Consider the following 27,653-nt stretch of genomic DNA (forward strand, 5'->3'; position numbering starts at 1 on the left):
GAAATAAGAACGCCTTCCTAAGTGACCAATGCAAAGAAATAGAGGAAAACAATAGAATGGGAAAGACTAGAGATCTCTTCAAGAAAATTAGAGATTCCAAGGGAACATTTCATGCAAAGATGGGCTCAATAAAGGACAGAAATTGTATAGACATAACAGAAGCAGAAGATATTAAGAAGAGGTGGCAATAATACACAGAAGAACTGTACAAAAAAGATCTTCATGTCCCAGATAATTATGATGGTGTGATCACTCACCTAGAGCCAGACATCCTGGAATGTGGAGTCAAGTGGGCCTTAGGAAGCATCACTACGAACAGAGTTAGTGGAGGTGATGAAATTCCAGTTGAGCTATTTCAAATCCTAAGAGATGATGCTGTGAAAGTGCTTCACTCAATATGCCAGCAAATTTGGAAAACTCAGAAGTGGCCACAGGATTGGAGAAGGTCAAGTTAATACTTGAATCTATCACCTTACCCATATTACAGCATTTATTTGGGAAGAATTTCCTTGCAAATGTTACTCTTTAGCCTCCTGATCATTTTTTTTTGCTCCCCATGAAAAATCTTCCCAGGGAGAAGAAACAAACATCACATTTATATCTTCTAAGGGAAAAAATGTGAAACGTTAAAAAGTATTAATAGAAAAAAAAAACTTTTCAGAGATTTATAAATTGAAGAAGGGTGATAACTGGCACTATTGTAAAGAAAGATATCTATGAAAATTCTTGAATTGTCTGCCTACAAAGCTGAGATAGTTAACTTGATTTTTAAAATATTACTTAGACTTCTCATTGTCCTCCTGTGGGTGGTTTCCATATTTGGGCTATTTTTTGTTGTTTTATGGAGATACATTCTGAAATCATTTCTTTCCTACAGTCACTGAATTTACCTACTTCCTAAAGTCTTTAATTTAGACTATATACATCAAACAAAATTAGGAGACAAGTAGCAGACTAGGGGAAACTTTGCATATACACATGACAAAGGCTTAATGTCCTTAATATATACAGAGTTCTCTAAATGACGGAAAAAGAAGAATAAACCGGTAGAAAAATGGGAGAGGATATAAACCTGAAGAAAAAAATGTTAATGGCTATTAAACATGAAAACATATTCAATCCATATATCATCAAGCACAAATCAAAACAAGTTGTCATTTTCTTTCATGTTGACCAAAATTAAAATGTTTGAAAAACCCCAGTGTTAAAGGATAGGGAGGAAAAAAACATGTTGAAATTATGAACTGAATAATTTTTCTGAAGGGTGATTTGGCAGTATTTATCAAAATGTGAAATGCATGTACACTTTGACCGTGAAATTTCACCAATATGCAGAGATATATAAAATAGTGTTACAGCATTATTTGTAATAGCTTGCACTGAAAGCGGTCTCTTTGGCCCCTCAGGAAAGTTTAACAGCAGTACCATTATTTATTGAGCCAGTGGCAAAACATTCAGCAGCTTAAAAAGTGTGTTAGATTTATATGGGAAAAAAAGTGGGAAAAACCAAAGTGTAGAAGCCTGTGTATAATATAGTCCCATTTGTATTCTTTTGAAAAAGAGGATAAAAGGATGCTAATGTATGTGGGGGGAAAAGTTCTTTGAAAAGATGTGCCAGCAACAGATAGCTGTTAATTCTGGGAAGAATTAACATCTCCTCCTGTCCCCACTCTTATCCACACCTCTAATAGTAATGCTTTTCCTGAGTATTAACAGCAGGTCTCCCCTTTCCCCAGTGAACATCTTTTGAGAGAGAAAACAAGTATCAGTGAAATGGCCAAAGGGTTGACAATTAATGGGGGGGTGGGGAAGACCCAATACCAAAAATGAAAAGCTTTATGCTAAAAACAGGCATTCTTTGGTTATTTCCTTTAGCCACTTAAAATAACTCAGATATACATAATGGTACTTTCCTAAAGAAGAATTTGGTTTGGATTTCCTGGGTATTTGTTCCAACTGCCGCTTGCTCCTATAGGGAAAACAAGGTAATTAAATCATCCTCATTTCCATGGCTGGTTTGAAGGTGGAGGCTTTGGGTTATTGACGGAATCTTCTTTGAAGTGGACTTTTGCCTTCTTGAAATAGGCCTAGACATGCCTGGGTTCCCCCAGTGCCCAGAAGTGCATTTGGACACCACGACTGAGTTATGAAACAGATCTTACTTTTAAATCTAACCTTTTCCAGTTGCCTAGCATCTTAAATTTACCCAATAGCATTTTACTTAGTTTCTTTTTTTTTTTTTAATAAATATTTTCAGAAAGCTATTTAAAATTTTGAGGAACCTCAGTTTTTAACTCAATTAACTATTCCATATATAAGTATCATTTTGATAGTTGATATAATATTTAATATTTTCCAGTTTCCAGCCACTCCCCGCCCTGTCCCTTCCCCACCCTCCACCCCCAGGACTACATCTGGTGTGATAAACTCATCCTTTATTTTGCCTTCAAGGTCCTCTACCTCTGTTTGGGTGTCTGGGAACCGGATGTGGAGAAACCCTTTGCCAAGTGATAGTTTCTACTAGCTTTAATGCACAGTGGAGTGGGAACCATGACAAAAAAGTTTTTTCAACTTTATTTCTGCTTTTTGCTGCCACCCATGTTCTCCCTCTGCAGTTCTTCTTCTTATCTGAACTCTGTGGCAGTAACTGCTCATTTCTTTCAGATGGAGACTATTTTACCTTTACAAGACATGAACCCATTGGCGTGTGTGGACAGATCATCCCGGTGAGTGTATCTCCTCACGCCTTGTATTTATTTTCATTTGAACCAGTTCTCTTAAAGATACATAAAACATGGACCTCAGCAATGTGTGTTTTCCATTACTGGGGAAAAAAAACTGAGCTCATGTTGTTGACATATCTTTAACAGCCTCCCTGCAAATGCTTATTTGAACAGGTTAATAGGGTTTCAGCTTCGTTACCAGGAGTTGAATTCTCCAGTCATGGAATTCTCATGATTAAAATAAGCAAAGCAAAGCCCAGTGTATTAATAACCTGCCTTCAGTTATGGATGTCCATTCAGCTTATGGAAAATTAATGCTTTGTTATATTTGCTTGTTGATTTTTTAGAACTGTGACTCACCATTTTTCCAGGCTTATTGTTTTATATGGCCTTTTAATCCCATTCTTTCCCACTGTTTCTTTTCACAAGAATCTAGATAGAAGACCCTACAGAAGACACAGCAGTACAATTAACGTCACAGTCATAATTGAAACCATGCCGGGCTGTTGTGTGTCTTGTACAGGGAAATAGATGTACTGCTTAGTGTTTGGATTGGAACATTAAACATTGTCTTTTTTTTCCCTCTCTGCCTCATACATAGCCTTGGCACTATACAAAACATCATCGAGTCTTCCAGCTAGGAGAGTCTAGCTAATCATTCTGGCAAGGATTTCAGGGGAGCCTCAATTTAAATTCTTAGAGTACAGACAAGAAGTCTTCTCAAAATATAGGAGAATAACTCAAGATAATCTTCAGCTTTGGGAGCCAAAGATTTGGGGGACATATTAATAAATTATTTTAAAGGTCCACAAACTCTGGGTTACTGCGAAATTTATTCAAGAATGAAAGGAGAAGATGAGAGATTTGGTTTAAGTTCTTCTGCCCCTAAGCCACCCAGGGAAATCCCACTCAGATCAGAACTGGGTTGAGGTCTGTCACCTTAATTGCAGGAACTCAAACCTGCTTTTCCTGCCTTCCCCAGACTCAGTTAGCTGCAGCTTTCACTGACAGGACAAGAGCTGCTTGTCAGCCAGCTCGGCTCAATTACTGCGCTCCCAAGATTTATATACTGTAGATGGAATTAAAACATCACTGTGTACTCCCAAGTTTATAAACAACTAAGGGGAAAAGAAATTGGGTGTTTGGTGAAGGCAAGACACTTGTATATTTTTGCAGGCTTGCCAGGGCCAGTGAGAATCCTTCAAGGATGGCAGCTGAGATGCTTCAGGCAGAAACACATTGTGGTCAGGGGCTGGAGCCAGGGCACCAGGATTTCTGTTTTCTTTCTTAATGAAATTATCAATGACACCTGATAGTACTGAGGCTCATGCCTGCACTTATAACAATACAAGCTTAATATCCTTTTTAAAATTGGTTTAAACCTTCTTAGGCCCCAATCTCAGATACACACATATATTTTTTAGTCTCCATTAGTTTATTTTGCAGTGGCCAGGAGACAAACTAAGATTTTTGCTTCCTCATCAGTAGATGCACTTTATTTTTTGTAATTGTGTGTTTTGTGACAATACATGTAGGTAAAGAAAAAGGTTCTGCCTTGAAATACATGCTCACTTTAGGTTTTCCTCTCTGAAGAGCTTTTATACCAGCCTGAAACCCTGGTATAAAAAAAATCACAAATGCAAGAAAAAGTTTTCATACACAAGAACTTACTGGAACCAAAGGCTAATTTTAAAAACATATAAAATGACAACAATGAAAAGCTGAAACAAAACAAAGACTCCCTTTTTACAATAAGATTTCTTTTTGTGGGTAGCTGGAAAATAGTAATTTGCTGACCGGAGAGAGAATAGGGGAGATTTTCAAGGTCAATCCTGTTCTCTTCTTAATGAAGTAATTAAAAAATCCAAACATCTATACTCTGTGGTGGGACAAGATTTATGTTAAGGACCAGTCTGAGAAATCTGAGAAGTCACAGCTTGAAAACAAAGTAATGGAGGAATATTTTTCCATCTATCAACCCTGAGTTTTTGCCTTTCAGTGGAACTTCCCCCTGCTGATGTTTGCCTGGAAAATTGCTCCAGCTCTGTGCTGTGGCAATACAGTAGTTATTAAACCAGCAGAACAAACACCACTCAGCGCGCTCTACATGGGAGCCCTCATCAAGGAGGTAAGAGAAACCGACCTCAGGAGTGGCTCCCACCCTCCTTACAATCGGGGCCTACTGGAGCATATCCGATTTAATGTGCTTCATCAGCTTTCACAAGCCACGTTTCCTCCAATTCTGTTTTGTTAGGCTGGCTTTCCACCAGGAGTCATCAATATTTTGCCAGGATACGGGCCAACGGCCGGGGCAGCAATAGCTTCTCACGTTGGCATAGACAAGATTGCGTTCACAGGGTCTACTGAGGTAGGTGCCTGAGAAACCACAGCTTAAAGAACAGTTCTGCAAATGAGTAGAGGGTTGGAGAGAAAATTGAAAATGTTACCCATGGACTGAACACCCAAAGAGCAGTGACTACTCAAGGTCTTAACAAACAGATAAGACCTTAACAAAGTCTTATCATAGCTAGAAGACTGACGGGTGTCAAAGTAAAGGTGGACATTGACTATTTGTGCCTCAGATCTCTGGACTCTTGTGTGCTCCATTTGTATGAGACCTGTCCCAGAAAAATAAAACCCTATTATATTTTGGAATAAAAGGAACATATATCAGAGGCAAAAACAAACTAACTGTCCCAAAAGAGTCTATCCCAGAAGCTGGGGTTCTGAACACTTTCTTGAATCAAGAATACAAATTAAGAACTGGAGATGTAAATTAATCTCTGGTCAAGATGAAAATGGAAACACAGCTGTGTCTTATGATTATATCCCCAACTCCTGTAGATGCTGTTTGCAGCTAACTATGACCATGAGCCTTAAAGGGTCATAGAGAGTAGAGATCAGCGATTTTTTTCTGCAAAACATGGCCAGATAGCGAATGTTGTGGACTTTGCTGGCAATATGGTCTCTATTGAAACTACTTAACTCTGCCCCTGGAGCACAAAGTAGCCATAGGTAATGTAGTTTGAGCTGAACTCAGCTACAGGTGAGCACTGCATGTCCTGGACTGACTTTCCTCTGGGGTCAGTGGGCTCTGCCTGCCTGTCCACCTCTTGGCTCAAGCACTACTGGGCCACATGTCTTTCAGGAGTTATCAGCCATTCTGGTCAGACGTGACTAGAAGACACTCTTCAGTGAATGGTGCCGTGATTCAGCTTTTTGTTTGGGCAGGGCAGACTGGGCCGTAGGGCTGGCAGCAAGCCCTCATTTGAGGAGATGAATCAGGCCGATCTGCACCCATCTGTGTTCCCTGGTCAAAGTGTGCCCCCCAGTTTGGTTCTGCAAATGAGCAGAGCCACTGGTTGGGATTACTGCTTGGTCACTGCAGGTGTGAATTCAGTCTGCCAGGATTTGTGTGTTGCAGCACCCCCCCACCAATGCAGTCTCATTTCGGTAGTGGTTGAGCCCTGCAGATTCCCCTGCAGTGCCCATGGTGTGAGGTCAGAATAGTGGCTCCCATAGGTCAGCTCACAGTTCTGAGTTCTCCTTTCCCACTGGAGAAGCCAGAGGGTCAGGAGAAATGTCTCCCCATGGTGTTGCAGTGGCCTGGGGGAGGGCAGTGCAGTCACAATGAAGCTGCTTTTCTTAACCCTTCTCATGGGTCTCTGGTACAGGGGAGTGCTTCCCACTTAACCTTGTGTTCTAAGATTCTCTCAGTGATGTCTTGTTTTTTTAACAATTGCTCCTTACGCTTCTTGTGAAGGAAAGCAAAGTCTGGAGCAGTCTGTGTTGCCATCTTGGTAATGTCACTCCTCAGTATTTTCACTAGTACCAGATTGCTTTAATTATAAGGTTTTAAAAGATGTGTTGGAGTATGGCAGGCAAGATACCCTCTTACTTGGTTTTTCAAAACCTTTAGGCCGTCCTTGTCCATTCTTTCAGATAAAATTTCACTTTGGTTTTCCAAGTACCTTACCTTCCTCCACACAGCTCTCATTGGAATTTTGATTGCATCCCATTACCTGTCTGTATTAAATTGAAGATGAGTGTTCTTTCTAGAAGACTGACATCTCATCCAGGAACAAGGTATAAACCTCTTCAGTTATTTATCCTACAGTGTTCATCACTGATGTCATCATTTACATCTTAGGCTTGTCTTGATAAATTAATTTCTAGGGATTTTTTTTCTTCCAAGGATATTTCAGTTTAAAAACAGCACTTTTTTTAAAGTCCCAATACCATGTGTTGGAAAATCATGTTGAGAGGATTACTTAATCTTTCAGGCCAGACAAGAAGTGATGTAGTGCATCAATAAGAACAGAAGTGCTTGTTTCCAAGTTGCCTGGGTTTATATCTCTGTTTTGCCATTCAAAAAGTTTTTTAAACTTTTAAAAAGACTTTACTGCAGTATAATTTACATACAATAAAATGCATTCATTTAAGTACCAAATGTACACTGTCACATAACCATCACCCAAACTAAGATATAGAATATTTCCATACCCTAAAAAGATTTCTCATACCCTTGGCCCCAGGCAATCAGTGACCCTCTTTCTTAATTTTCCTTCCTCTGTTACTTTATATAAATGGAATATACAATATGTATTCTTCCATGCCTGGTTTTTTTGTTGTTGTTGTTCAATATTTAATGAATTATTGATATAATTGAATTTGAATCTCCCATTTTCACTTTTATTTTCTACTTGTCCCATCTGCTTTTTGTTACCTTTCTCCTCTTTTTCTGCCTCATTTTGGATGAATTGAGTACTCCATTTTATCTTTTATTTTGGATTATCAGCTAAGCCTCTTTTTAAAGTGGTTGTTTTAGTAATTACAATGTGCGTTTTAATCACAGTCTACTATTTAAAAGTATTATGTTACTTCATATATAATGTAATAACAGTGTAAAAGAATTCTTCTATTTCTCATTGCATCCTTCATGCTGCTGCTGTTCTAGAATTCACTGTTATGTATGTTATGTAGCCCATAGTACATTGCTACACTTTTGTTTTAAAAATTCAACTGTCTCTTCAAAGTGAAAATGTTAGTTCCTCAGTTGTGTCTGGTGTTTTGCAACCCCATGGACTGTAGCCCACCAGGCTCCTCTGTCCATGGAATTCTCCAGGCAAGAATATCGGAGTGGGTTGCCATTTCCTTTTCAAGGGCATCTTCCCAACCCAGGGATCAAACCTGAATCTCCAGCATTGCAGGCAGATTCTTTACCATCTGAGCCATCATGAGAAAACAAAATTATTTTATGTTTACTCACGTACTTAACTGTTTCTAACCTTCTCTCTCTCTCTCTTTTTTTTTTTTGGCCTATGTTTCTTTCTGATATAATTTTTTTTCTGTATAGAGACCTTTCTTTAGCATTTCTTATAGTTTGGGTCTGTTAGTGACAAATTCTCCCAGCTTCTGTTTGTCTGAATATGTATTTATTTTGTTTTCATTTTTTATGATTTTTTCTGAATATAAAATTCTGATTCAACAGTTTTTTATTTTGTTTTATTTTATTTTCAGCACTTTAAAGATGTCATTCTGTTTTTTTTTTTTAAATGACTTGCTCTGTTTCTGATAAGTTAGCAGTCATTCTTATCTTTGTTTTACTGTATATAATGGTTTTTCAAATATGTATGCTTTTTCATGTCTATTAATTTTTGAAAGGATGCTGAACATTGTGACCATTACATTATGGACCATGTAGATTTTGTTTTCTTTCTTTTAAGAGTGCTGGACTTTTTTCTGTTAGGTAATTAAGTCACTTGCAGTACAGGTTGACCCTTTTGACACTTAATTTTAAGCTTCATTAAGGACTAGTTTATCTTTTACTAAGATAAAATATATAAGATTACTAAGTTGGGATCCTTCTGGATTTTGTAGTGAATGTTCTCAGTGTTCAACTAGGTCTTTCTACTCTGGTTAGTCAGAACTCAGATGTCCCCAACCCTATATGAGCTCTGAGGATTATTCAGCATACAGATTCCCTGATCTTTGTTCTTTATCCAGTCTTGTGAAGTATACCAGTCACCACAGGTATACCCTTTAGTTTAGCCTTCAGCCAGAGAATTGATGGGACCTCCATAAGTTTTCTTGACTGCATTGTCAGTACTCTCTTGTACTAAGCCTTTTACTTTTTAACCACCTCATTCTCTCCAAACTCTAATCTGTTCCATCATTTCAGTGAGACCAGCACATTCTACTTTGGTCTTAACATCCCATGATGCAAAAGGTCTTCCCTTATTTCTTTTCTTTTTAAAAAAAAAAGTTTTTAATTTTATTTTATTTTTAATTGGAGGATAATTGCTTTACAATATTGTGATGGTTTCATTCCCTTGTTTCTTTTATCTCTAGAATCACAGTCCCATGCTGCATGATATTCCATTTAAAGGAAGCAATTTCATGTACTTTTCTAGTTGTTTACAGTGCGAGGGCAAGTTCAGTGACAGTTTTTGAGAAATAGACTGCCAGTTATTCCTACAGCCAAAATGAATTTATTCAGAATCAGCGAAGAATTTCAGTTTGGGGTCTACAGCCATGGCAAACCACATGCACACCCTTCCACAGCAAGGAGAGCACTCTTTTAAAGAAGGGAAGAGGAAATTGGAGAGCTGTAGTAAAGAGTCCACTGGAGAAATTGAGAGTTGGAAGTATAGTTGCTTTTTGTTGCCTGACTTGTGACAGTCTTCTCTCATTGCATGAACTCTTGCCAGATAAGAAGAAGTTTTTCTTTTTTCTGTTGGGCTCTGCTACTGTCATAAGTGGTAGAGTTCCCTTTTCTGATCTCCCAACTCTATTTTAATTGAGGTTTCTGTTTATTAATTTTTTACATTTGCCCCTTTTGATCAAGACCTTTCTCTGAAAGCATTGCTGGTAAAGGAGTCCAGTTTTCTGGTTTCAGCAGCATTTTATCTCTCAGTGCCAGGAAGGACCTTTAGTGTAGTTTCCCACATCAGAGGGAAAGCCTGCAGATTGAAAACTTGTTGAGGTCACATTCTAGTAACAAGGAAGGGTAGGAGGGAGAACTCTCAGGCAGTTTTTATGTAAAACCCTTGTGTTATCAAGATCATAGACATTGGAGATCTTCTGAAGTATCAAGGCATCATTAAAGGTCTGGCAGGCAAGTTTCCAACAGACCTGGTCCAGATTATCTTGGAAAGGTTGTCTCATCAGATATTGTCTGCTTCAGTTCTAGGGAATCTTTACTTTCAGGTCCCCAGTGATGTGCAGGTCCAGCCAGAGTTTGGTGCTTTCTTTCACTGTATCATGTAAGTCCAAAGTCTGTTTCCTGGAGTTCAGTGAGACATGGGTTGGTTAGCAGAACTAGATAGAGGGATCTTTCCAGCAAGGTTGAAGAAAGTTTTTCTGGAAATTTTTTCCAGTAGATAAAATCTCCACAGAGTGTAAGGTGTGATGCTCAATGTCATTGTCTCCCAAGAGCACACGTAAAAAGATTGCTGTACCAAAACATGATTGCTTTTAATAGAAGCAATTTGGCCTTTGCAATATTGCAGGATCTTTCTTACCAGTGAGTCAAGAGGCGGGAGCCAAGTGCACTGGGCATTCAATGACTATTTCAAAGTGTGAGAGTTTATGAGTTCCAAAAGATATTGATCTAAGGTCCAGAAGGACCTCTATGGTGATGCTTTTGGCCAAGGTGTTTTTAGGGACTCTACAAATTTCCTGTTTGAATCTTAACAATATCATTAGTGCATTTGACTAAACTAGAGGGTTGACAGTGGTAAGTATGGTCAAAGTGTTGTGAAACTGGCCAAACAGTACACAGTTGTCTTATCTGACTAGTAAGGTGAGTTCCTTGATCATAATGAAGTTCAAGAGTTGTCCAGGTAGGGATAATCTTTTTCAAAGGGACTTTAGTCACAGCAGAGGCAGTAGCCTGTCTGCAGGAGGTGGCTTCAGCCCATGTAAAAACATACAGACCAGATCTAAAACCTATTTGTATTCATGAGATGGAGGAAGTTGTATGAAATCCTTTTCCAGACCTCAGATAGTCATTAGGCAATTTGAAATGTCCAGGAACAGTGCAGACAGGCTTATTTGGGGTATATATTTCAGACAAGTGGGTTAAGTGATAACTTCTTGGAGCCGTCTTTAATATTGCCTCACCAGTGTTGATTCATGAATGCTATCATTTTGTCAGTAGGCCAATGGTTTAATGTATGTACAGTGGTTAGGAGTGAGAATTTTAGAATCTCCACTAGGACTGAGTTGTTATTTGGTCCAAACCAGAGCTTCCTCTTTTGTCAAACCAAGAATTGTTGAATTTCTAGTCTTGTTTTCCCTTCTCTGAGGCCAACTGTATTTGGCTTCTATAGTTTTTCTAAGTCACCATTTGGGGAAATATCTCTTTGGATCATGCCAGAGGTTTGATTCTTGTTGGTTTCTTTAAGGGCAGCATTCTTTTTGGAAATGTGAACAAGGTGATTTCTTTTAGCTTCCAGAAAGTCAAGTTTAGAATATCGTGGAATCTTAATAATAGCTAAAGCAGCAGGTAAAATGTATTGCATCCACTAATTCCTGAGTATAAGGGCCATTTAAAATTTTGGCTTCCATAGTAGCTCAACTGGTGAAGAATCTGCCTGCAATGCCGGAGACCCCAGTTTGATTCCTGGGTTGGAAAGATCCCCTGGAGAGGGGATAGGCTATCCACTCTAGTATTCTTGGGCTTCCCTGGTGACTCAGACAGTAAAGAATCTGCCTGCAATGTGGGAGACCCAGGTTTGATCCCTAAGTTGGGAAGATCCCCTGGAGGAGGGCATGGCAACCCACTCTAGTATTCTTACCTGGAGAATCCCCATGGTCAGAGGAGCTTGGCGGGCTACAGTCCATGGGGTTGCAAAGAGTCAGACATGACTGAGTGACTAAGCACACCTGTAAGGAAGCCATGTTGCTTCTACAACATTCCAAAATGATGAGCTACTCTGAAACCATGTCTACTATCAGTGGCGCTTTGAACAACAAGCCGTTTAAGAGAATATAATTTAGCCTGTTTAGCCAAAGTAGCCGTAAGTAAAGATGCTGCTTCAACAGTATTAAAAAGAGTTGTAATATCATGCCCAGCTCAGTATTTGTCATTGTCACTTTAAAAAAGAAACCATCAGAGAACCATGAGAAGTCAGTGTTTCCTAAAGCACTTTCCTGCATATTATCTCAAGGAGTCAAGAGGAGACCTGTCAGTGTTAAGCAGTCATGAGGGACTTTATCAGTGACAGAGGGGAGCAGAGCAGCAGGGTTACCTTTACCCTGTGAAAGAGTTCTATGAAGAGTAGTTATCTTAAAAACTTCATAGGAGGTGAGGCAGGTGTCTGAGAAATGTTGACCATGATGAGACTTCAAGTGAGCTTTTCCTACATGAGGTACAAAAGTGGTTGAAGGGGATCCCATAACAGTTTTTTGGTGGCCTTCACCAAAAGGGCAGTGGCAGTTTTTGAACTAAAGAAGGGAAAAGTATTTAATTTTCCCCTTTTTCTTAGAGGAATTCTGGAATTATACTTCCCTAAGAAGTCTCAGGAAGCTGAAACTCCAATACTTTGGCCACCTCATGCGAAGAGTTGACTAATTGGAAAAGACCCTGATGCTGGGAGGGATTGAGGGCAGGAGGAGAAGGGGATGACAGAGGATGAGATGGCTGGATGGCATCACCGACTTGATGGGCATGAGTTTGAGTAAACTCCGGGAGTTGGTGATGGACAGGGAGGCCTGGCGTGCTGCGATTCATGGGGTCTCAAAGAGTCAGACACGACTGAATGACTGAACTGAAGAAGTCTCAGGTGAAAATGGATATGGATGGAGGAACTAAGGAGAAAAGAGTGTGTATCTCTCAAAGGGTCTAAACCAAAGGGAATAGATTCAGAGAAAGAAACTCCTGAAGTTCACTAGAGTTCACTGTTTGAACTGTCTCAGTACTCTGAAACAACGGCTGCTTTATAGTAGTGGAGTTGAGCACTGAGATGTGGCTCTAATGTTAGGAATGGAAGAGATTGAGCCCCAGTCTGGAGAAACATTTCTCTAAGATGATTAAGAGGGAGGGTTGGGAGGAGCCCCCTATAGTTCCTCAGAGCCACTTCCTTGAGGATTAGGAGGACAATGGAAAAACTAGTTAGGAGACCTGAAGGTGCCAGAAGTTTGAATTTGTAACAGTCTCTTTTCCAATGTCCTGGCTGTTTTGCAAAGGTAACAGCAACTAGGAGGGGTTTTTTGGTTTTGTTTTTGTTTTTTTTCAAGGGGTCTTCATTTGCTCGAGTTGAAGATTAAGAATTTTGTTGATCTTCCTTTTAGATGACTCCTCTAAAATGTGAGAGAGCTGGTATACCAGATTAACTGCATCTGAACTGGACATAGTTACCCATCCCATCCTGGTCCTTTTTACTAGAAGGGAAAGGTCCCAGTTTAGCCCACTGATAAACACAAAATCAAAAGCTCCCCAGGTGGGACCAACATCTGAAGGAAGACCAAAATTTTCCTTAACAATCTGAAGTTGATTATAATTGTCATGAACAGGTTCGGCAGATTTTTGTGCACGAGCTTGAATTTTGTCCCAGTCAACAGGCTTTGGAAAAGTCCAGAAATTGCTTGATCAAGTTGTGTAGCAGTTGCCTGAGTCAGATCATATAATAACCTAGTGGGCTCATCTCCAGCTTTAATTCTAGGCACCTTTCAGGATTTTCCCTGTTAACAGTTTTCATCCAATGCTGGGCCTGGCTTTACCAGGAAGCATATGAACTAGCAGATGTAAATCAGAGAAACCAGGTTGATAAGTTTTGTTTTATGTATCCCTTAATTACTTATTGTGGATGTAGATAAGTTAACTACTTTTGTCTTTTAACTTTCCTACTAGCTTTATAGGTGGTTGATTTACTATCTTTATCATGTATTTGCCTTTCCTAATGAGATTCCTCCTTTCATAATTTTCATATTTCCAATTGTGGTCTTTTCTGCTTAGAGAAGTCCCTTTAACATTTCTTGTAAAAACTATTTTGTGCTGCTGAACTCTTTTACTTATCTGTGAAACTCTTGATTTTCCCTTCAACTATGAATAATAGTCTTGCTGGGTATTTTTGATTGTAGGGTTTTTTCCTTTCATCATTTTAAATATATCATGCTACTCCCTTATGGCCTGCAGAGTTTGTGCTAAAAAGTCAGCTCATAATCTTATGAGAGTTCCTTTGTATATAACTAGTTGCTTTTCCTTTGCTATTTTTATTTTTTTTCCCTCAATAATCTTCACCTTTATTTTTTTATTTCTTTTTTTTCCATTTATTTTTATTAGTTGGAGACTAATTACTTTATAATATTGTAGTGGTTTTTGCCATACATTGACATGAATCAGCCATGGATTTACATGTGTTTCCTTTGCTGTTTTTAATATTCTCTCTTTAACTTCAATTTTTGTCATTTTAATTACAATATGCTTTGGTATATTCCTCTTTGTGTCAACCCTATATGGGACATTGCATTTCCTTTCCCTAATTAGGCAAGTTCTCAGCCCTTGTGTCTTCAAATGTATTCTCTGCCCCTTACCCCCTTTCTTCTTCTGGGACCCCTATAATGTGAATATTAGCACATCTGATATTGTCACAGAGGTCTGTTAAACTGCCCTCATTTTAAAAAAATTATTTTTTTTGTTCAGCTTGGATGATTTCCCCTAGTCTGTCTACTAGTTCACTTATCTGTTCCTCTGGATCATACAATCTACTGTTGATGCCTTCCAGGGTATTTTTTGTTTCAGTTATTGTATTCTTCAACTCTGGTTCTTATATTTTCTAACTCTTTGTTAAAATTCTCGTTGTGTTCATTTGTTCTTCTCTCAAGTTCTTTGAGCACATTTATGATTATTACCTTGAACTCTTTATTGAGTAGATTGCTTATCTCCAGTTCACTTAGTTCTTCTGGTACTTTATGTTGTTCTTGCATTTGGAGCATATTCCTTTGCCACTTCATTCTGAGTGAGCCCCAGTGGCCCCCTTTCTCTTTGATAGACTCTCTAAGATCAGCTGGTGGGTATGACCCAGGCTTCTTTCAAATTACTACTCCTGCCTTGGGTCTCAGAACATGTTCTGTGTGTGCCTTTTAAGAATGGAGCCTCTATTTCCCACAGCTCTTTGGGTCTTCTCAAAGTAAGCCCCACTGGCCTTCAAAGCTAAATGTTATGGGGGCTTTTCTTCCTGGTACAGAGTCCCCAGGCTGGGAAGCATGGTGTGGAGCTCAGACCCCGGCTCCTTGGGGAGCATCTCCACAATTGTCCTTATTCTCCTGCTTGCAGGTCACCTGTCTAGGAGTATGGGTCTTGATTATATTGCATCTCAGCCTCTCTAATCCATCTCATTATGGTTCCTTCTTTATATATGCAGTTGCAGAAGATATTTTCTGCTAGTCTTCCAGCCATTCTTACCAATAATTACTCTTTAAATAGTTGTAATTTTGGTGTGCCTGAGAGAGGAGGTGAGTTCACTGTCTTCCCACTCCACCATCTTAGCCACGCCTCCTATTTTATCTTTCTTTGCATCTTAACTTTAAAATCTTACTTTGCAGAAAGGCAGTTTTAGGTTCCTGTCAATGGAAATCTCAAACTACCAATTGAAATATGTGTTTCATTCAGTTTGGAAAAATTTTAGAGTTACTTAAGTTCGAGGATTTCAAAGGTTTCCCTAATCGCCATGGATATTCTAAATTGCCTTTGGTTAGGTAGGTTTCAGGCAAATTTTCATAATTTATCATTGTCTCAAATCTGATATATTATACTCAATGAGGTTACAAATTTATATACTTCTGTTTATACAGCCAAAGTCATAAGAATACAACCTTAATGATGTTTGGATTTAGAAGTCCTTGGTTTCTTTGGTGTAGGATATTCTTAAAGGATTATAATCCTATAAATGACTGATGTCTAATCTTTTGGGGTAAGATAATCTGATTATTAGTTTAGTATTGATTTTTTTAAGCTTTAATTTTTGAAGATTACAGTTTCTGGTGATATACATAGATTTTGGGGGGGGATGCTGCATTATTTTTCACTGAAGTCTGTCCTTTAGTCATTATTCTCACTACCCCAAGTAGCATCTGATGTGCAGTCAGCAACCATTATAAGTATTTGTTAGGTACACGAAAGAGGAAAGATTAAATTTGAGAAATAAAAGCTTAATCCCACAGCTAGAAGGTGATGAACACTTTCTCTCTTCAAAACGCCACTAATAGCTTAGGGTTTAATATCTTTTACTTTGTAGCTATGTTATTATGAACCACTCAATTCTGTACAAAATTTATTTAGAATCTCTTAAAAAAAAATAAAGTACTCTTCATGGCTTTGCTGAAATGAAAACTGGAAAGAATGCTGCATCATTCCACCTCTTAAAAAACTAGAGGAAGGTATTTTTTTCAGTAAGATATGCCAAACACAGTCTTCAAATCATGCTAAAAGCAATCAAGATTAAATATCAGGTCTATATTAGAAAACTAGACATAATTTAAGCCTCCCTAATAGTGGTGTGCATTTGTTCACAGTACCTGTTAATATTTAATCTTTCCCATGCTCAGATGCATGTCTGTAGATAAAGGATGATTGTACCTAATTCATCAATTTTAAGGCTGAAGTAAGCTAGTATATCTAAAGTTTTTAACACAGGGCCTGGCTCTTAGTAAAGTGTCAATAAATATTAGCTGTTATTGTTTTATATTCATTTTTAAATGAAATTTATATAATAATATAGTCTTGGGAAAATGTGTAATAGAGAAGGGGGCTGGATTCAGCCTACCTTGGATCAAATCCCGGCTCTCTTTAGCATATTATTTGATCTTTCCCATCTCTCATTTCTTCATCTGTTAAGACGGGTTAGGAAGAACTCCTTACATGTTTATTTGTGGATTAATGGAGCTAGAGTATTTGAAAGTTCCAGTCCAGTTGTTGGCACATTGTGAGAATTCAGTGAATACTAGTTGAATCTGATTGATTCTAGTTGAATCTATTTGCAGAGAATGTCTGTCAAAAACTAATCTCTGCTTTCCTCTAGAAATTTTACTTTCCTTTTGTTTGTTTTATGACTTTTATGAATATTTTACAAATATTTTTTTCTTCTAATAAATGTTTATTTTGTTTGTTTTGCTGTTCTAGTTCACTTTTTTGGAAGAGTGCCTGGGTGCTTGCTTAAATAAACTGATTATGAATTCTTCTTTTATTTTTTTAAATGGAATAGTGTACTCCATTTAGAGAGTAGTGTTGTCAGAGGACACTTGGTACCTATTAAGGAACTCACAATTTTACTTTGGCCTAGATCAGGGGCCAGTCCTACAACCAAAGTTTGCCAGAATTAGGTTCTGGTGTAGGGAGACATTTCTTTGTAGCAAACTATAATGTAATTACCATTGTTGTTCGCTGTCATGTAGTTACGATTGTTTTTCAGTAGTATCACCACCTTCCCTATAGTAATGGGGAGGTGAGCTCTGGGGGAGAGAGGAGTGATTTGTTTAAATTCAGATTCTTGAGCACCACCCAAGATCTTCTAAATTAGAAACTTTCAAGTGGGTCCAGGAATTCTTATTTTAATAAGCTTTCCTAGTAATCCTTATGTTTATTAACATTCAAGAATCACTAATTTACACATATTTTGAAGCAACCTACGAAGAGGTGCCCATAATGATCCTGGGGTGAAATGATCCTGTATGATGGCATTGGAGCTGTGCTAACCGTATGAAATCCTCTGGGGAAACATGCCCAGAGCACAGGAGAACTAGAGATGGGGAGGATTAAGTTCAGGGAGAATTCAGGTGATTTTACCAAGAGTCAGTTCAGTGCTCTGTACGCCAGGTGAACCCAAGAATTCCTTCATTTGTAAGATAAGGAGTGAATTAAGGGAATTTTTACCAGGGCCTGGAACATGCGAGAGACTGCAATCGCTTATTGGATGAAAGAGGAATTTTGTGTTGCTCACGGGAGCCCAGAGAAATCAACTGATGGGTTCATAGAAAACTTTACCCTATAGGCTTAGCGGGTCAGATTTTCTTCTTGAGAAATTTTTGTTGATTTAGCCCTTATCTGCAGAAAATCAATATTCCTAACAGAAGGTCCAAGGTTTATTTCAGTCATAATTTTTGGTTTCTGAACATGGAAATTCACCACCATTTCCCACTCCAACTCTCTTCCTTCCCTGTAAGATCATCAGTATAAAAGATTTTCTACCATAGCAACTAATTGGTTCATTAAGTTTTTTATTTACCAATGTGAAAGTAACCAAGTCAGTCAGTCGGTGCCGTATTTCATGTGGAATATTTCCCTGAAATAAGTCACTTATAGTTATGAACCTCTCTTTTGAGCTCCAGACTTCTATTTGTAGCTCTGGAGTGGACATGTCTACCTGGATATTTAATCTGCTTCAGGTAACAGGTTGATTCATGACCTGAACCCTGCACCTTCCCATGTTCTCTAGCCTCACCAGACTGCTTGCAAATCTTCAGATGTGATTTGCCTTTCACAGTTCAGCTGTGACAGTGCACATGCCTTTTTCCTGACAGAAATGACCGCCCTTCCGTCATCTACTCAGTGAGTTCCCAGCTCAGTGATTCTGCTGTGTCATCCGTGCAGCTAAATGAGAACTGGTCCACTTACATAATGAGTATGATGCTTCATTCTTATTTAGATTCATAATCTCAAAAATTGTCACCCTTTTACTTCTAGTAATTTCTTTTATTAGCCTTTAATCTGTTCTTTATTTTCACCACCTTTTGCTTTTCTTTAAGTTTATGTATTTTTTTCCTCTTCACTTGTTCTTTTTCCCTTTCAGGCTTTAATTATTTTAAAATTTAATTCATTCTAATGCATTTGACTTTAATTAACACCACTAAATCACATTTGAAATGGTCATATGTGTTCAATATCATTTCCCTACCAACAGTTCACAGAGGACAATGAAAAGATGTATGGCATAATTACTCTAATAAAATAACATTTTTACTGCTTAATATATCTTTATTATCAGCTTTATTGAGGTATAATTGACATACAATGAATTTCACATATGTAAAATGTACAGTTTGGTAGTTTTGACGTATGTATCCACCTGTGAACCCATCACCACAGCTCACATGGTGCACACATCCATCACCCTCAGACTTTTTTTTTCTTTTTTCATCACCCTCAGACATTTTCTACTGCCCATTTGTAACCTCTCGCCGTTCTTTCCCCTCCCCTCCATTCCCATTCCCAGGCACTGATCTGCTTTTTGCCACTATAGGTCATTTGCATTTTCTAGAATTTTATATGAGTAAAAACATACAGTATATGTTGTCCATTTGTAATCAACACAATTATTTTGAGATCCATGCACATTTTTGCATATATATATATTAAAAATCCTTTTTATTACTGAGTAATATTCAATTTTATGGATACATCATAATTTGCCTGTTGGACATTTAGGACATTTAGGTTGTTTTCATTTGGAAGCTATTACAGATTAAAGCTCCTATGAACATTTTCTGTGCCAACTCGTGTGTGTGTGTGTGTGTGTAGACTGGTTGATTCTTTTTTTTTCTCTTGAGCAGATGTCTAGCAATGGAATGGCTGAATCATATTAGATTCAGAAACTGCTAAATTTTTTTTCAAGGTGGGTGCATCATCTTACCAGCAATGTATAAGACTTCTAGCTCCTTCACATCCTCACTAGCACTTGGTACAATCAGTCTTTATAATTTTAGCCTTTCTAATAGGGGTACAGTGCTATCTCACTGTTGCTTTGTATAACACAAGAAACATTATCTTCACAGGAAGAACATTAAAAACTAAATATGTTATCTTCATCAGTGCAAATATCCAAAGGGGGAGCTGAGAGGGAATAGAGAGTTTGGAGAAGAGAATAAGATGCAAGGTGGCCCCATGAACCATTTTGCTCTTTGGAACATTCATGTAGTGAGATAGCTTATAGCAGTGTGCATTAACTAGTTTCCCCCAAAGTTTTCTGGTGGTGTCTATTGATACTTCTCTGGAGGGGTTTGTATTCACTAGGAGGGAAACCAACCCTGTGCATCTGGAGTATCTCCCAGTTTCTTCTCTGGGATGATATAATTGATAGGTAATAGAAGACCAAGTTGTTTACTCGCTAAGTCATGCCCCACTCTTTTGTGACCCCATGGACTGTAGCCCACCAGGCTCCTCTGTCCATGGGCTTTCCCAGGCAAGAATACTGGACTAGGGGATCTTCCCAACCCAGGGATCAAACCCACATCTCTTGCATTGGTAGGTGGGTTCTCTACCCGTGAGCCACCAACGGAAGCCCAATAGAAGACCAGAGTATTTGACTAGAATATGAAAGCCAGCTTATAATTATATTAAGGTGGCAAGTGGAGAACTTTCACAGACAAGTCTAACTTACATAATCCCAAACCCCTTTACAGCTTGTAGTTTTTTACTTCTTTATTTACCTATCCTCTCTTAATTTTGTAGGCTGCTTGAGAAATTGTATAGATTCTTCCAGAGGGTACATGTCACTTAAATATGGATTTGAACGTGGCTCCACTAATGATTTTCCTAATATCAAAAAACGTCTGGAACAGTCAGCAATAAGAAGCTTATTTGAGGTGGCTGCTTTCCGTTTTACTTTAGAAAAAGGCCTTTAAAAAGAAAACAAGTTACTCAAAGATAGGATTAATTTCTCCTTATGCAGCTAAATACTTAAGCAACGAATGTAAATATTTAATATGTGACTATGAAAGGGCTCTTATAAACACAGAGGCAATAAACAACCTCAGTAAAGTATAGGAAAACAGTTTGCGTTTTGCTTAGTATGATGTTTTCTTCATTCAATTAGGTTAACAAACTATGATTTCATCATTAGTCAACAAGATAACAGAGACCATCAAAGCAGACTACAGGAGAGTCCAGATTGATTCGTGCCAAACAAATGTTTATAGTTAACAGCTGTATTATCACTGATTCTAATTTACGCAGCCGGGGTTCTCCTTTCATTTCCTAAGTGAGATGAATGTCATCGTACATGGTACGGACACCCTCTCTGCTGCTTGAGTAATGAATAGGGTCAGCTGTCCCCTCTGGGTAACATCACCCCTCTTTGTAGGTGGAAGGAAGTGGCCTGCCAGAGTTTTAGTTATTTTTTAAAAACAGCTTTTAAGCATCTTTCTAAGGTTGTATGAGTCCTTAGTAAACTCTCCAGCGTTTGAATCAAAAATACCAGTTTGTTTTGTCAAAACTTTTGGATGTACAGATTTTAAGTTATTACCTGTCTTGTTTAACACTTAACGAAAAATTTGATTACTGAAGAATAAGAAAGAGTGTGCTGTAGCCTCTGCCTGCCACCCTGAGATGCTGTGATTCATTCCACAGTAGGTCTCTCACCTCAAGAGCTCAGGCTGAGTATGAACCGATCCTAAGAAGCCCATCCCTTTAGATCTCCTGGTTCGTGGGACATGTGGTACCTTTGACTTGAGGACTCTAGGCTTCTTCCTATCAAAGGAGACCTCCCCAAAATCAAAGTCTTAATTTTTAAAATTTATTTGAAATAAAAAAGGAGAGTCTTAGTAACAGAAGGAGGCTGAATGTTCAAGGCAGTCACTCTAGAATGCCTGTTAGTTGTGGAGAGGCTCTGCTCAGAGCAGAAGGTATCTAATCCCAGGAGAATGTGTGGAGAAGAGCAGCCATACTGGCCCTGCCGCTCAGTGGGTGCCTGTCAGCAACTCAGGATTGCTTGACCTGAGGCATGTTATTTTTCTTTCAAACCTAAAATGGGGTAATAATTCTTGCCTCACAGGATCAGCATGAGGATTAAATGATGTTTATAAGAACAAGCAGTTCAGAGTAAGTGCTCAATAAATGAGAATGTTCAACAACTGAAAAATAGAACCAACAGGGGAAGATTAGAGACAGTATGAGAGAGGTGCCCTTAAAGATTCTTTAATCCCATGGTTTTTAACCTTAGCAGCACATTAAAAATACCCATGCCTGTAGGCTCCACTGCAGACACCATGATCAGAATCTCTGGAGTAGAGCCCAGACAAAGAAAAAGTTTTTAAGAGCTCCAGGAAAATAGATGTGCATTCAGTGTTAGAACCACAAAGCCATTCCCTTCATTAAAGATGTGGAAATTTCAGCCAAAGATAAGGACAGTGGTGGCTGTGGTGGCAAAGCAGAGCCTTGGACACAGGCATCCTGTCTGCCAGTCTCGCACTTCCATTTCCTTAAAGACTTCATGTTCTTCAATTTCCAGAGACTTGAAGACCAACTGTGATGTCTGGCCCATTGACTCATCAGATGTTGTTGAAAATGTCTGTGTGTGCTCACGCGTGCGTGCATGTGCACACGCACAGGGGTCTCTCTGCTTACTGTCAGTCTGGTAGGAAAGACAACAGTTAAACAAGAAGAGTATGAGAGTTATGTGGGGTCAGAAAAGTGGGAAAACCAAACCCTGTGGTGAGGGCAGATCCAGAAAGCTAGCTTCTCAGAGGAGGCAGCAAAGGTCGGGCCAGAAAACTGAGTAAGCGAGGAGAGGAGAGGAGAGGCGTTTCAGGCAGAGGAGAGGCCGACAGAGGCACAGTCACAGCCCAGGAGGGACGAGGGGGTAATGTGCCAGAGTGAGCAGCGTGTGGTGAGCGCGGTGGTGGGGAGAGGGGCTTGTGCCAGTGGCTGCACTGGTCTTTACAGTCTGAATTTCGCAAAGTTTTGAAATTGCTTTTATTGTTTTAACTAAAGGAGCTTCTTTAATGCCTTGGTCCTGTTACTTTCTGGTGCAGATCCAAACTGATTGATTTGGTCTGTTATTTCTGGATATTTCCAAGAGACAAGAAATGTCCAATTACACATATTGGTGGCGCTAGTGGTAAAGAACCCACCTGCCAGTGCAGGAGACATAAGAGACATGGGTTCAGTCCCTGGGTTGGGAAGATCCCCTAGAGGAGGGCATGGCAACCCACTCCAGTATTCCTGCCTGGAGAATCCCATGCACAGAGGAGCCTCATGGGTTACAGTCCATGGGGTCGCAAAAGAGTCAGACACAACTTAGCAACTAACACCACAGTACACACCTATTTGGGGCATTTCTCTTTGTATCCTGACAGAACCTAGAGCACAATGAACATCAAGAAAGGAGAGGTGGGAAGAACCAGAGAGTCAGTTTGTTTGGGGTTTAATAAATGAAATATATTATAAAAATCATTCATCTTCAACTTGTTTATTGAGGTCTCTACTAGAGATTTTTCCATTTCTTAAAAAAGGTGGCATATCTCTAGAAGGAATTCACTGCAACATATGTACTTAGCTATTCAAGAAAAAGAAGTATCTCTGAAAAGAAACCCATCCTAGAAATATGGGTGATTAACTAATGAATAAAAAGAAAAATTTTACCAGACTTTAGATCTGTTCAGGAAGCAACAACCTTAAATAAAGAGGGCACGGGAAGCCTTTCATAGTCTTTTTTGTCTTGTATAACAAATTATTTTCCATGCAAAGCTCCAAATTGCATTTCCTACCCTACTGCATTGCCATGAGCATGGTTCTGGTACACTGTGACTCTTCCAGGGATACTCCTGATATCAATCTTGAAGACTGTTCGAAATGAGGATGGGAGTCAGTGTTGACTTGTGCCAACATTCCAGCTGAGAGTTAGCCCAGTTCCATTATGTGTGGGCGAGCCCCAGGTCCCCGCCCTTGCCTGTTCAGGGGACACAGATACAGCTGAGAGACTCTGCAGGGAGCACCAAGTTAAGACGCCGCATGATAGAACAAGATCACTTACTCTTTCATAATGAACTTTTTGTGGGAAACTGAGAAAGATCAGGCTTATTTCCCATTCGGTGCATCTGTGACGCCTCTATGAAAGTTGAGTTCTGCTCAAAGACAAGAAGAATCCAGAAAGAATTGTAGAGAGACCCTCAGAATGAACAGGGCCCCTAAGTCTTTTTTTAACTCTTACAACTTACTGGGTCTGTGTATGTGTATATGTGTTCAGTTGCTCAATGGTGTCCAACTCTTTGGGACCCCATGGACTGTAACCCACCAGGCTCCTCTGTCCATGGGATTTTCCCAGCAAGAATACTGGAGTGGGTTGCCATGCCCTCCTGCAAGGTGATCTTCCCAACGCAGGGATTGAACCTGGGTCTCCTGCATTGCAGGCAGATTCTTTACTGCTGAGCCACTGGGGAAGCCTGCTACTGGGGCACTAAGGGCCAGGTTAACTGCCTGGCGGGTGTGTTCATTCGTCAGATGAAGAAGCTGAGGCCCAAGGAGGTGAAGTGACTTTCCCGAATCAAAGGTTAGTTAGAAACCAAGCCAGAGCTTGTAGTAAATAGGTCTTCTCACTCCTGTGGGCCAAATTGTAGTGTATTAACCTGGTCAAGGTTATAATTAGCTAGGTTGTCAGAAAATAGGACAGGATGTATAGTAAGTATATTGGAAAATCTTATTTGAAAAAAAAAAGATAATGATAAATTTTGTCAAAATCTGGTCTCTGTGCCTTTATTCTATTTAATCCATATTCACATACAGGATTTAGTTTCTCAAACTGTTTATTTCTCTGTTTTACCTCACAGATTGGCTATTTATCAGAATAGGGTTTAGTTTTACAAAGTCCACCCCGTTGCCTTGGCTTGAACCACTCAGAAGGCCTGTCCATCCTGGCAGCCTCATTTAGCTCATCATATGTTCCTCCCTTCTGTTCGTGTATAAACATGACTGGCGTGGCACATAAATATCCCCACAGAACTTTTCTAACATGAGCTACTTAATCCCAGGTCTGTACTTCATTTGATGTCTGTACTTCACTTCTTCCTGGACTTTCCTACCCCAGAGATTTTAACTTCAGAAACCTTTGCATGGGATTCAGACAAGTAATATTTTAGGTTGGTTTGCACAGGATGTATCATATTTTGTAAGAGTCAGTTCTCACGTGAACTCTTTATTTTTAAACATTACTCTTTCCTGATAGAATTCCCTGCTTTGGAGTCACATATTCTTCCTGTTGTCTCTTTCCCACTGAGCGTAGTGAGGAGTGCCTCCCTTCAGGGTCACTTAATTTCATTCCATTTGTGGGGAGAATTCCTGAGTAGTAATGTATTCTCCAAAGACAGTCTGACCTGGAAACAGAGTAAAATGGGAACGTTTATGATACCCAATCCTGTAATTAATGAAGGTTTCATCCTAGCCCACTTCTCTGGATGAGGTTCAAAGGAGCCTGACCCTGGATTATAACAAAATGCTGCACAATCATAATTCCACTGTTCAGATCTAATATTAAATCAGACCCATATTTTTCTGTACTTATTGAACACCTGTTAGGTTTACATGGGAATCCTCTTAGCTGTGAGTTCCTTGTGGATAGGAGCAGTACCTAGCATTGTGCTTGACACATAGTAGGAGAACCAGGAGTACATGTTGAATGAAGGGGATTGATGAGAAACTGGGATTTTTCAGAGTATTCTGTCATGAGCCACTCTAGATGGCCGTGGTTCTCCTGTAGCGTAGGTAACACATCCAGTTCTTTCTTGAGGCTGGTCTGCAACTTGACCTCCTTCCAAAGATGAAAAGGAAAAGCATTATTCATCTGAGATTTGCCTTGCTTTGTTTAGTACAAATTTGGTTTCTAAGGAAAGGTTGGCAAAGCATTGACACAGGAAAAATTATTCTTAGGTATTCTTCTTTGATGACCATTGACTGTGCAAGATTTTTGTATAGTTACTGTAGCCATGAAAATACTAATCATTGGACAGCATTCTTAGTGCAACAGATACCAAGCCATAGAGCACTTTGATGAATGTCAGGGAACAGAGCTAACAGAAATGTCATGCCAGCAGGCCGGCACTCTCTTCACCAATGCCAAACATTTATTCAGCGTCTTCCTGTGTGTAAAAGCCGTGGTTTCTGCTTCCTTTTGCTTGGTTTTCAAAAGTCAGTCTGAAGGCAGAATATAAGTTTTGTAGCTGATGAACTGTGATCATTATTTGTGTCTGTAAAAAGTGATATTCCTCCTGTCTTCTAAGTTCAAGGACAAGGTTTTGATGGTATGTGGCATGTGTTAGGTGCTCAGCAAATATGTAAAGGAAGGCAGAGTGCTGGAAGGAGGTTAAGGGAAGGAAAGGAAGTGGTCCACACTTGGACCCTGAAGTCAGCCTGCACAGAGCCCAGCAGGCTCTGCAGCAACCATCTAGGTAACCTAGTAACAGCCATTGATTTCTAACTTGAGCTTATTGTTCTTTAAAATGAGATAATACCTACCTTGTAGGGGGTTTGAGAGGCCTAAATGAATGAATACATGTAAATGTCTCATATAAACCCACTCAGTAAATGCTAGTTTTTGAATATAATTAATAATAATGTTTATGACTTCTAGTGATAGTAATTGTCTTGAGAAAGCTCTTCTCTCTTTATCTTCCTGGACTTTGAAATGAATCCCCATCAGTTAATATTGATTCCTCAGGGGAGAGAGAGCCAAGCCCTATCGCCCTCGTGTGGGTTAGCTTCTACTGGACTCTCAGGCTTCAGTCCTAATCTCACCCACCTGCTGTTCTCTGACCAGCATAGAGGCCCAAATCCTCCTTTCTATTGTGTACCCATACTTCCCTCATGCAAGAGAAGTAGCACATTTGCTTGAGAATGAGGGCTTTGTTAGCCCATATTCCTGGGAAGTAGAAGAGAGACACGCAGGCAAGTGGGTAAGGGCATTCTGGCCATGGACTAGTCCGCGCATTAATCCTTAGGATCAGATGTTAGTGTTTCTTACACCTTCAATGAGCAATAGTGTTCTGCATCTGAGGGACTCTTAATTTTACCTATTTTACGAAGGTTAGATTTCCTCAGAATGGGAGTATATTTTCTAAATTATTCTTGCCAGGAGGTAGAGTAACAATAAAAATATAAAAAGCATTTGATCCAGCTAATGAGCAGTATTGGAGATTGGTGGCATGTAAGAGAGTTTCCTTGGTGTTTTCCCAAGGTAATTGATATGCATACATAGTTGGGAGCCCTGGGAGGAGACCGGCTTTGGAAGGCCCCAACCCTTACAGACCATTCCTGTTTCTCTTCTGGGGCGAGGTGGGGGCTGACCTCTCGCACCTGGATGTGGGTAACTCATATGGGCACTTACTGTGTGCCAGCCTGGATTCTGAGGGCCATTGATCTTAGATCACTGCATCCTCAGGACAAGTAAGTTCGGATGTTGTTGTTATTCAGTTGCTAAGTAATGTCCAACTCTTCGTGCCCACACCCAGGCTTCCCTGTCCTTCACTATCTCGCATAGTTTGCTCAGACTCATTCATGTCCATTGAGTCGGTGATGCCATCCAACCATCTCATCCTCTGTCGTCCCCTTCTCCTGCCTTCAGTCTTTCCCAGCATCAAGGTTTTTTCCAGTGAGTCAGCTTTTCACATCAGGTGGGCAAAGTATTGAATCTTCAGCTTCAGCATCAGCCCTTCCAATGATATTCAGGGTTGATTTTCTTTAGGATTGACTGGTTTGATTTCCTTGCCGTCCAAGGGACTGTCAAGAGTCTTTTCCAGCACCACAATTTGAGAGCATCAATTCTTCAGTGTTCAGCCTTCTTCATGGTCCAGCTCTCACATTCATACATGACTACTAGAAAAACCATAGCTTGACTCTATGGACCTTTGTTGGCAAAGTGATGATGTCTCTGCTCTATTTAATATGCTTTCTAGGTTTGTCATAGCTTTTCTTCCAAGGAGCAAGTATGTTTTAAATTCATGGCTGCAATCACCATCTGCAGTGATTTTGGAGCCCAACAAAATAAAATCTGTCACTGTTTCCATTTTTTTCCCCTTCTATTTGCCCTGAAGTTCTGATGCAAGTAGTGTTTACAGAGGAGGGAATGGCTCCATTTATGGGGGAGGGAATGGAGGCTCAGAAAAGATTTTTTTAAATCCCAAGCTCAAACAGTTGTTAAATGTTATAATCAGTTTAAAAAAATC

The 27,653-nt window shown here is 39.4% G+C and overlaps 1 protein-coding gene across 2 annotated transcripts in view; it reads left to right on the forward strand.

The window, feature by feature from the left end:
* The window catches only part of ALDH1A2 (aldehyde dehydrogenase 1 family member A2), a 102,517-nt gene that overhangs the window by 59,430 nt on the left and 15,434 nt on the right, over positions 1-27,653 (forward strand). For both annotated transcript variants that reach the window (XM_043471846.1, XM_043471844.1), the window contains exons 6-8: positions 2,665-2,726; positions 4,723-4,851; positions 4,978-5,091. In XM_043471846.1, coding sequence (XP_043327781.1) covers positions 2,665-2,726; positions 4,723-4,851; positions 4,978-5,091 — 305 coding nt within the window. The remainder of the gene's footprint in view (positions 1-2,664; positions 2,727-4,722; positions 4,852-4,977; positions 5,092-27,653) is intronic.

The sequence above is a fragment of the Cervus canadensis genome, chromosome 6 (genome assembly GCF_019320065.1).
Source record: "Cervus canadensis isolate Bull #8, Minnesota chromosome 6, ASM1932006v1, whole genome shotgun sequence".
NCBI lineage: Eukaryota > Metazoa > Chordata > Mammalia > Artiodactyla > Cervidae > Cervus > Cervus canadensis.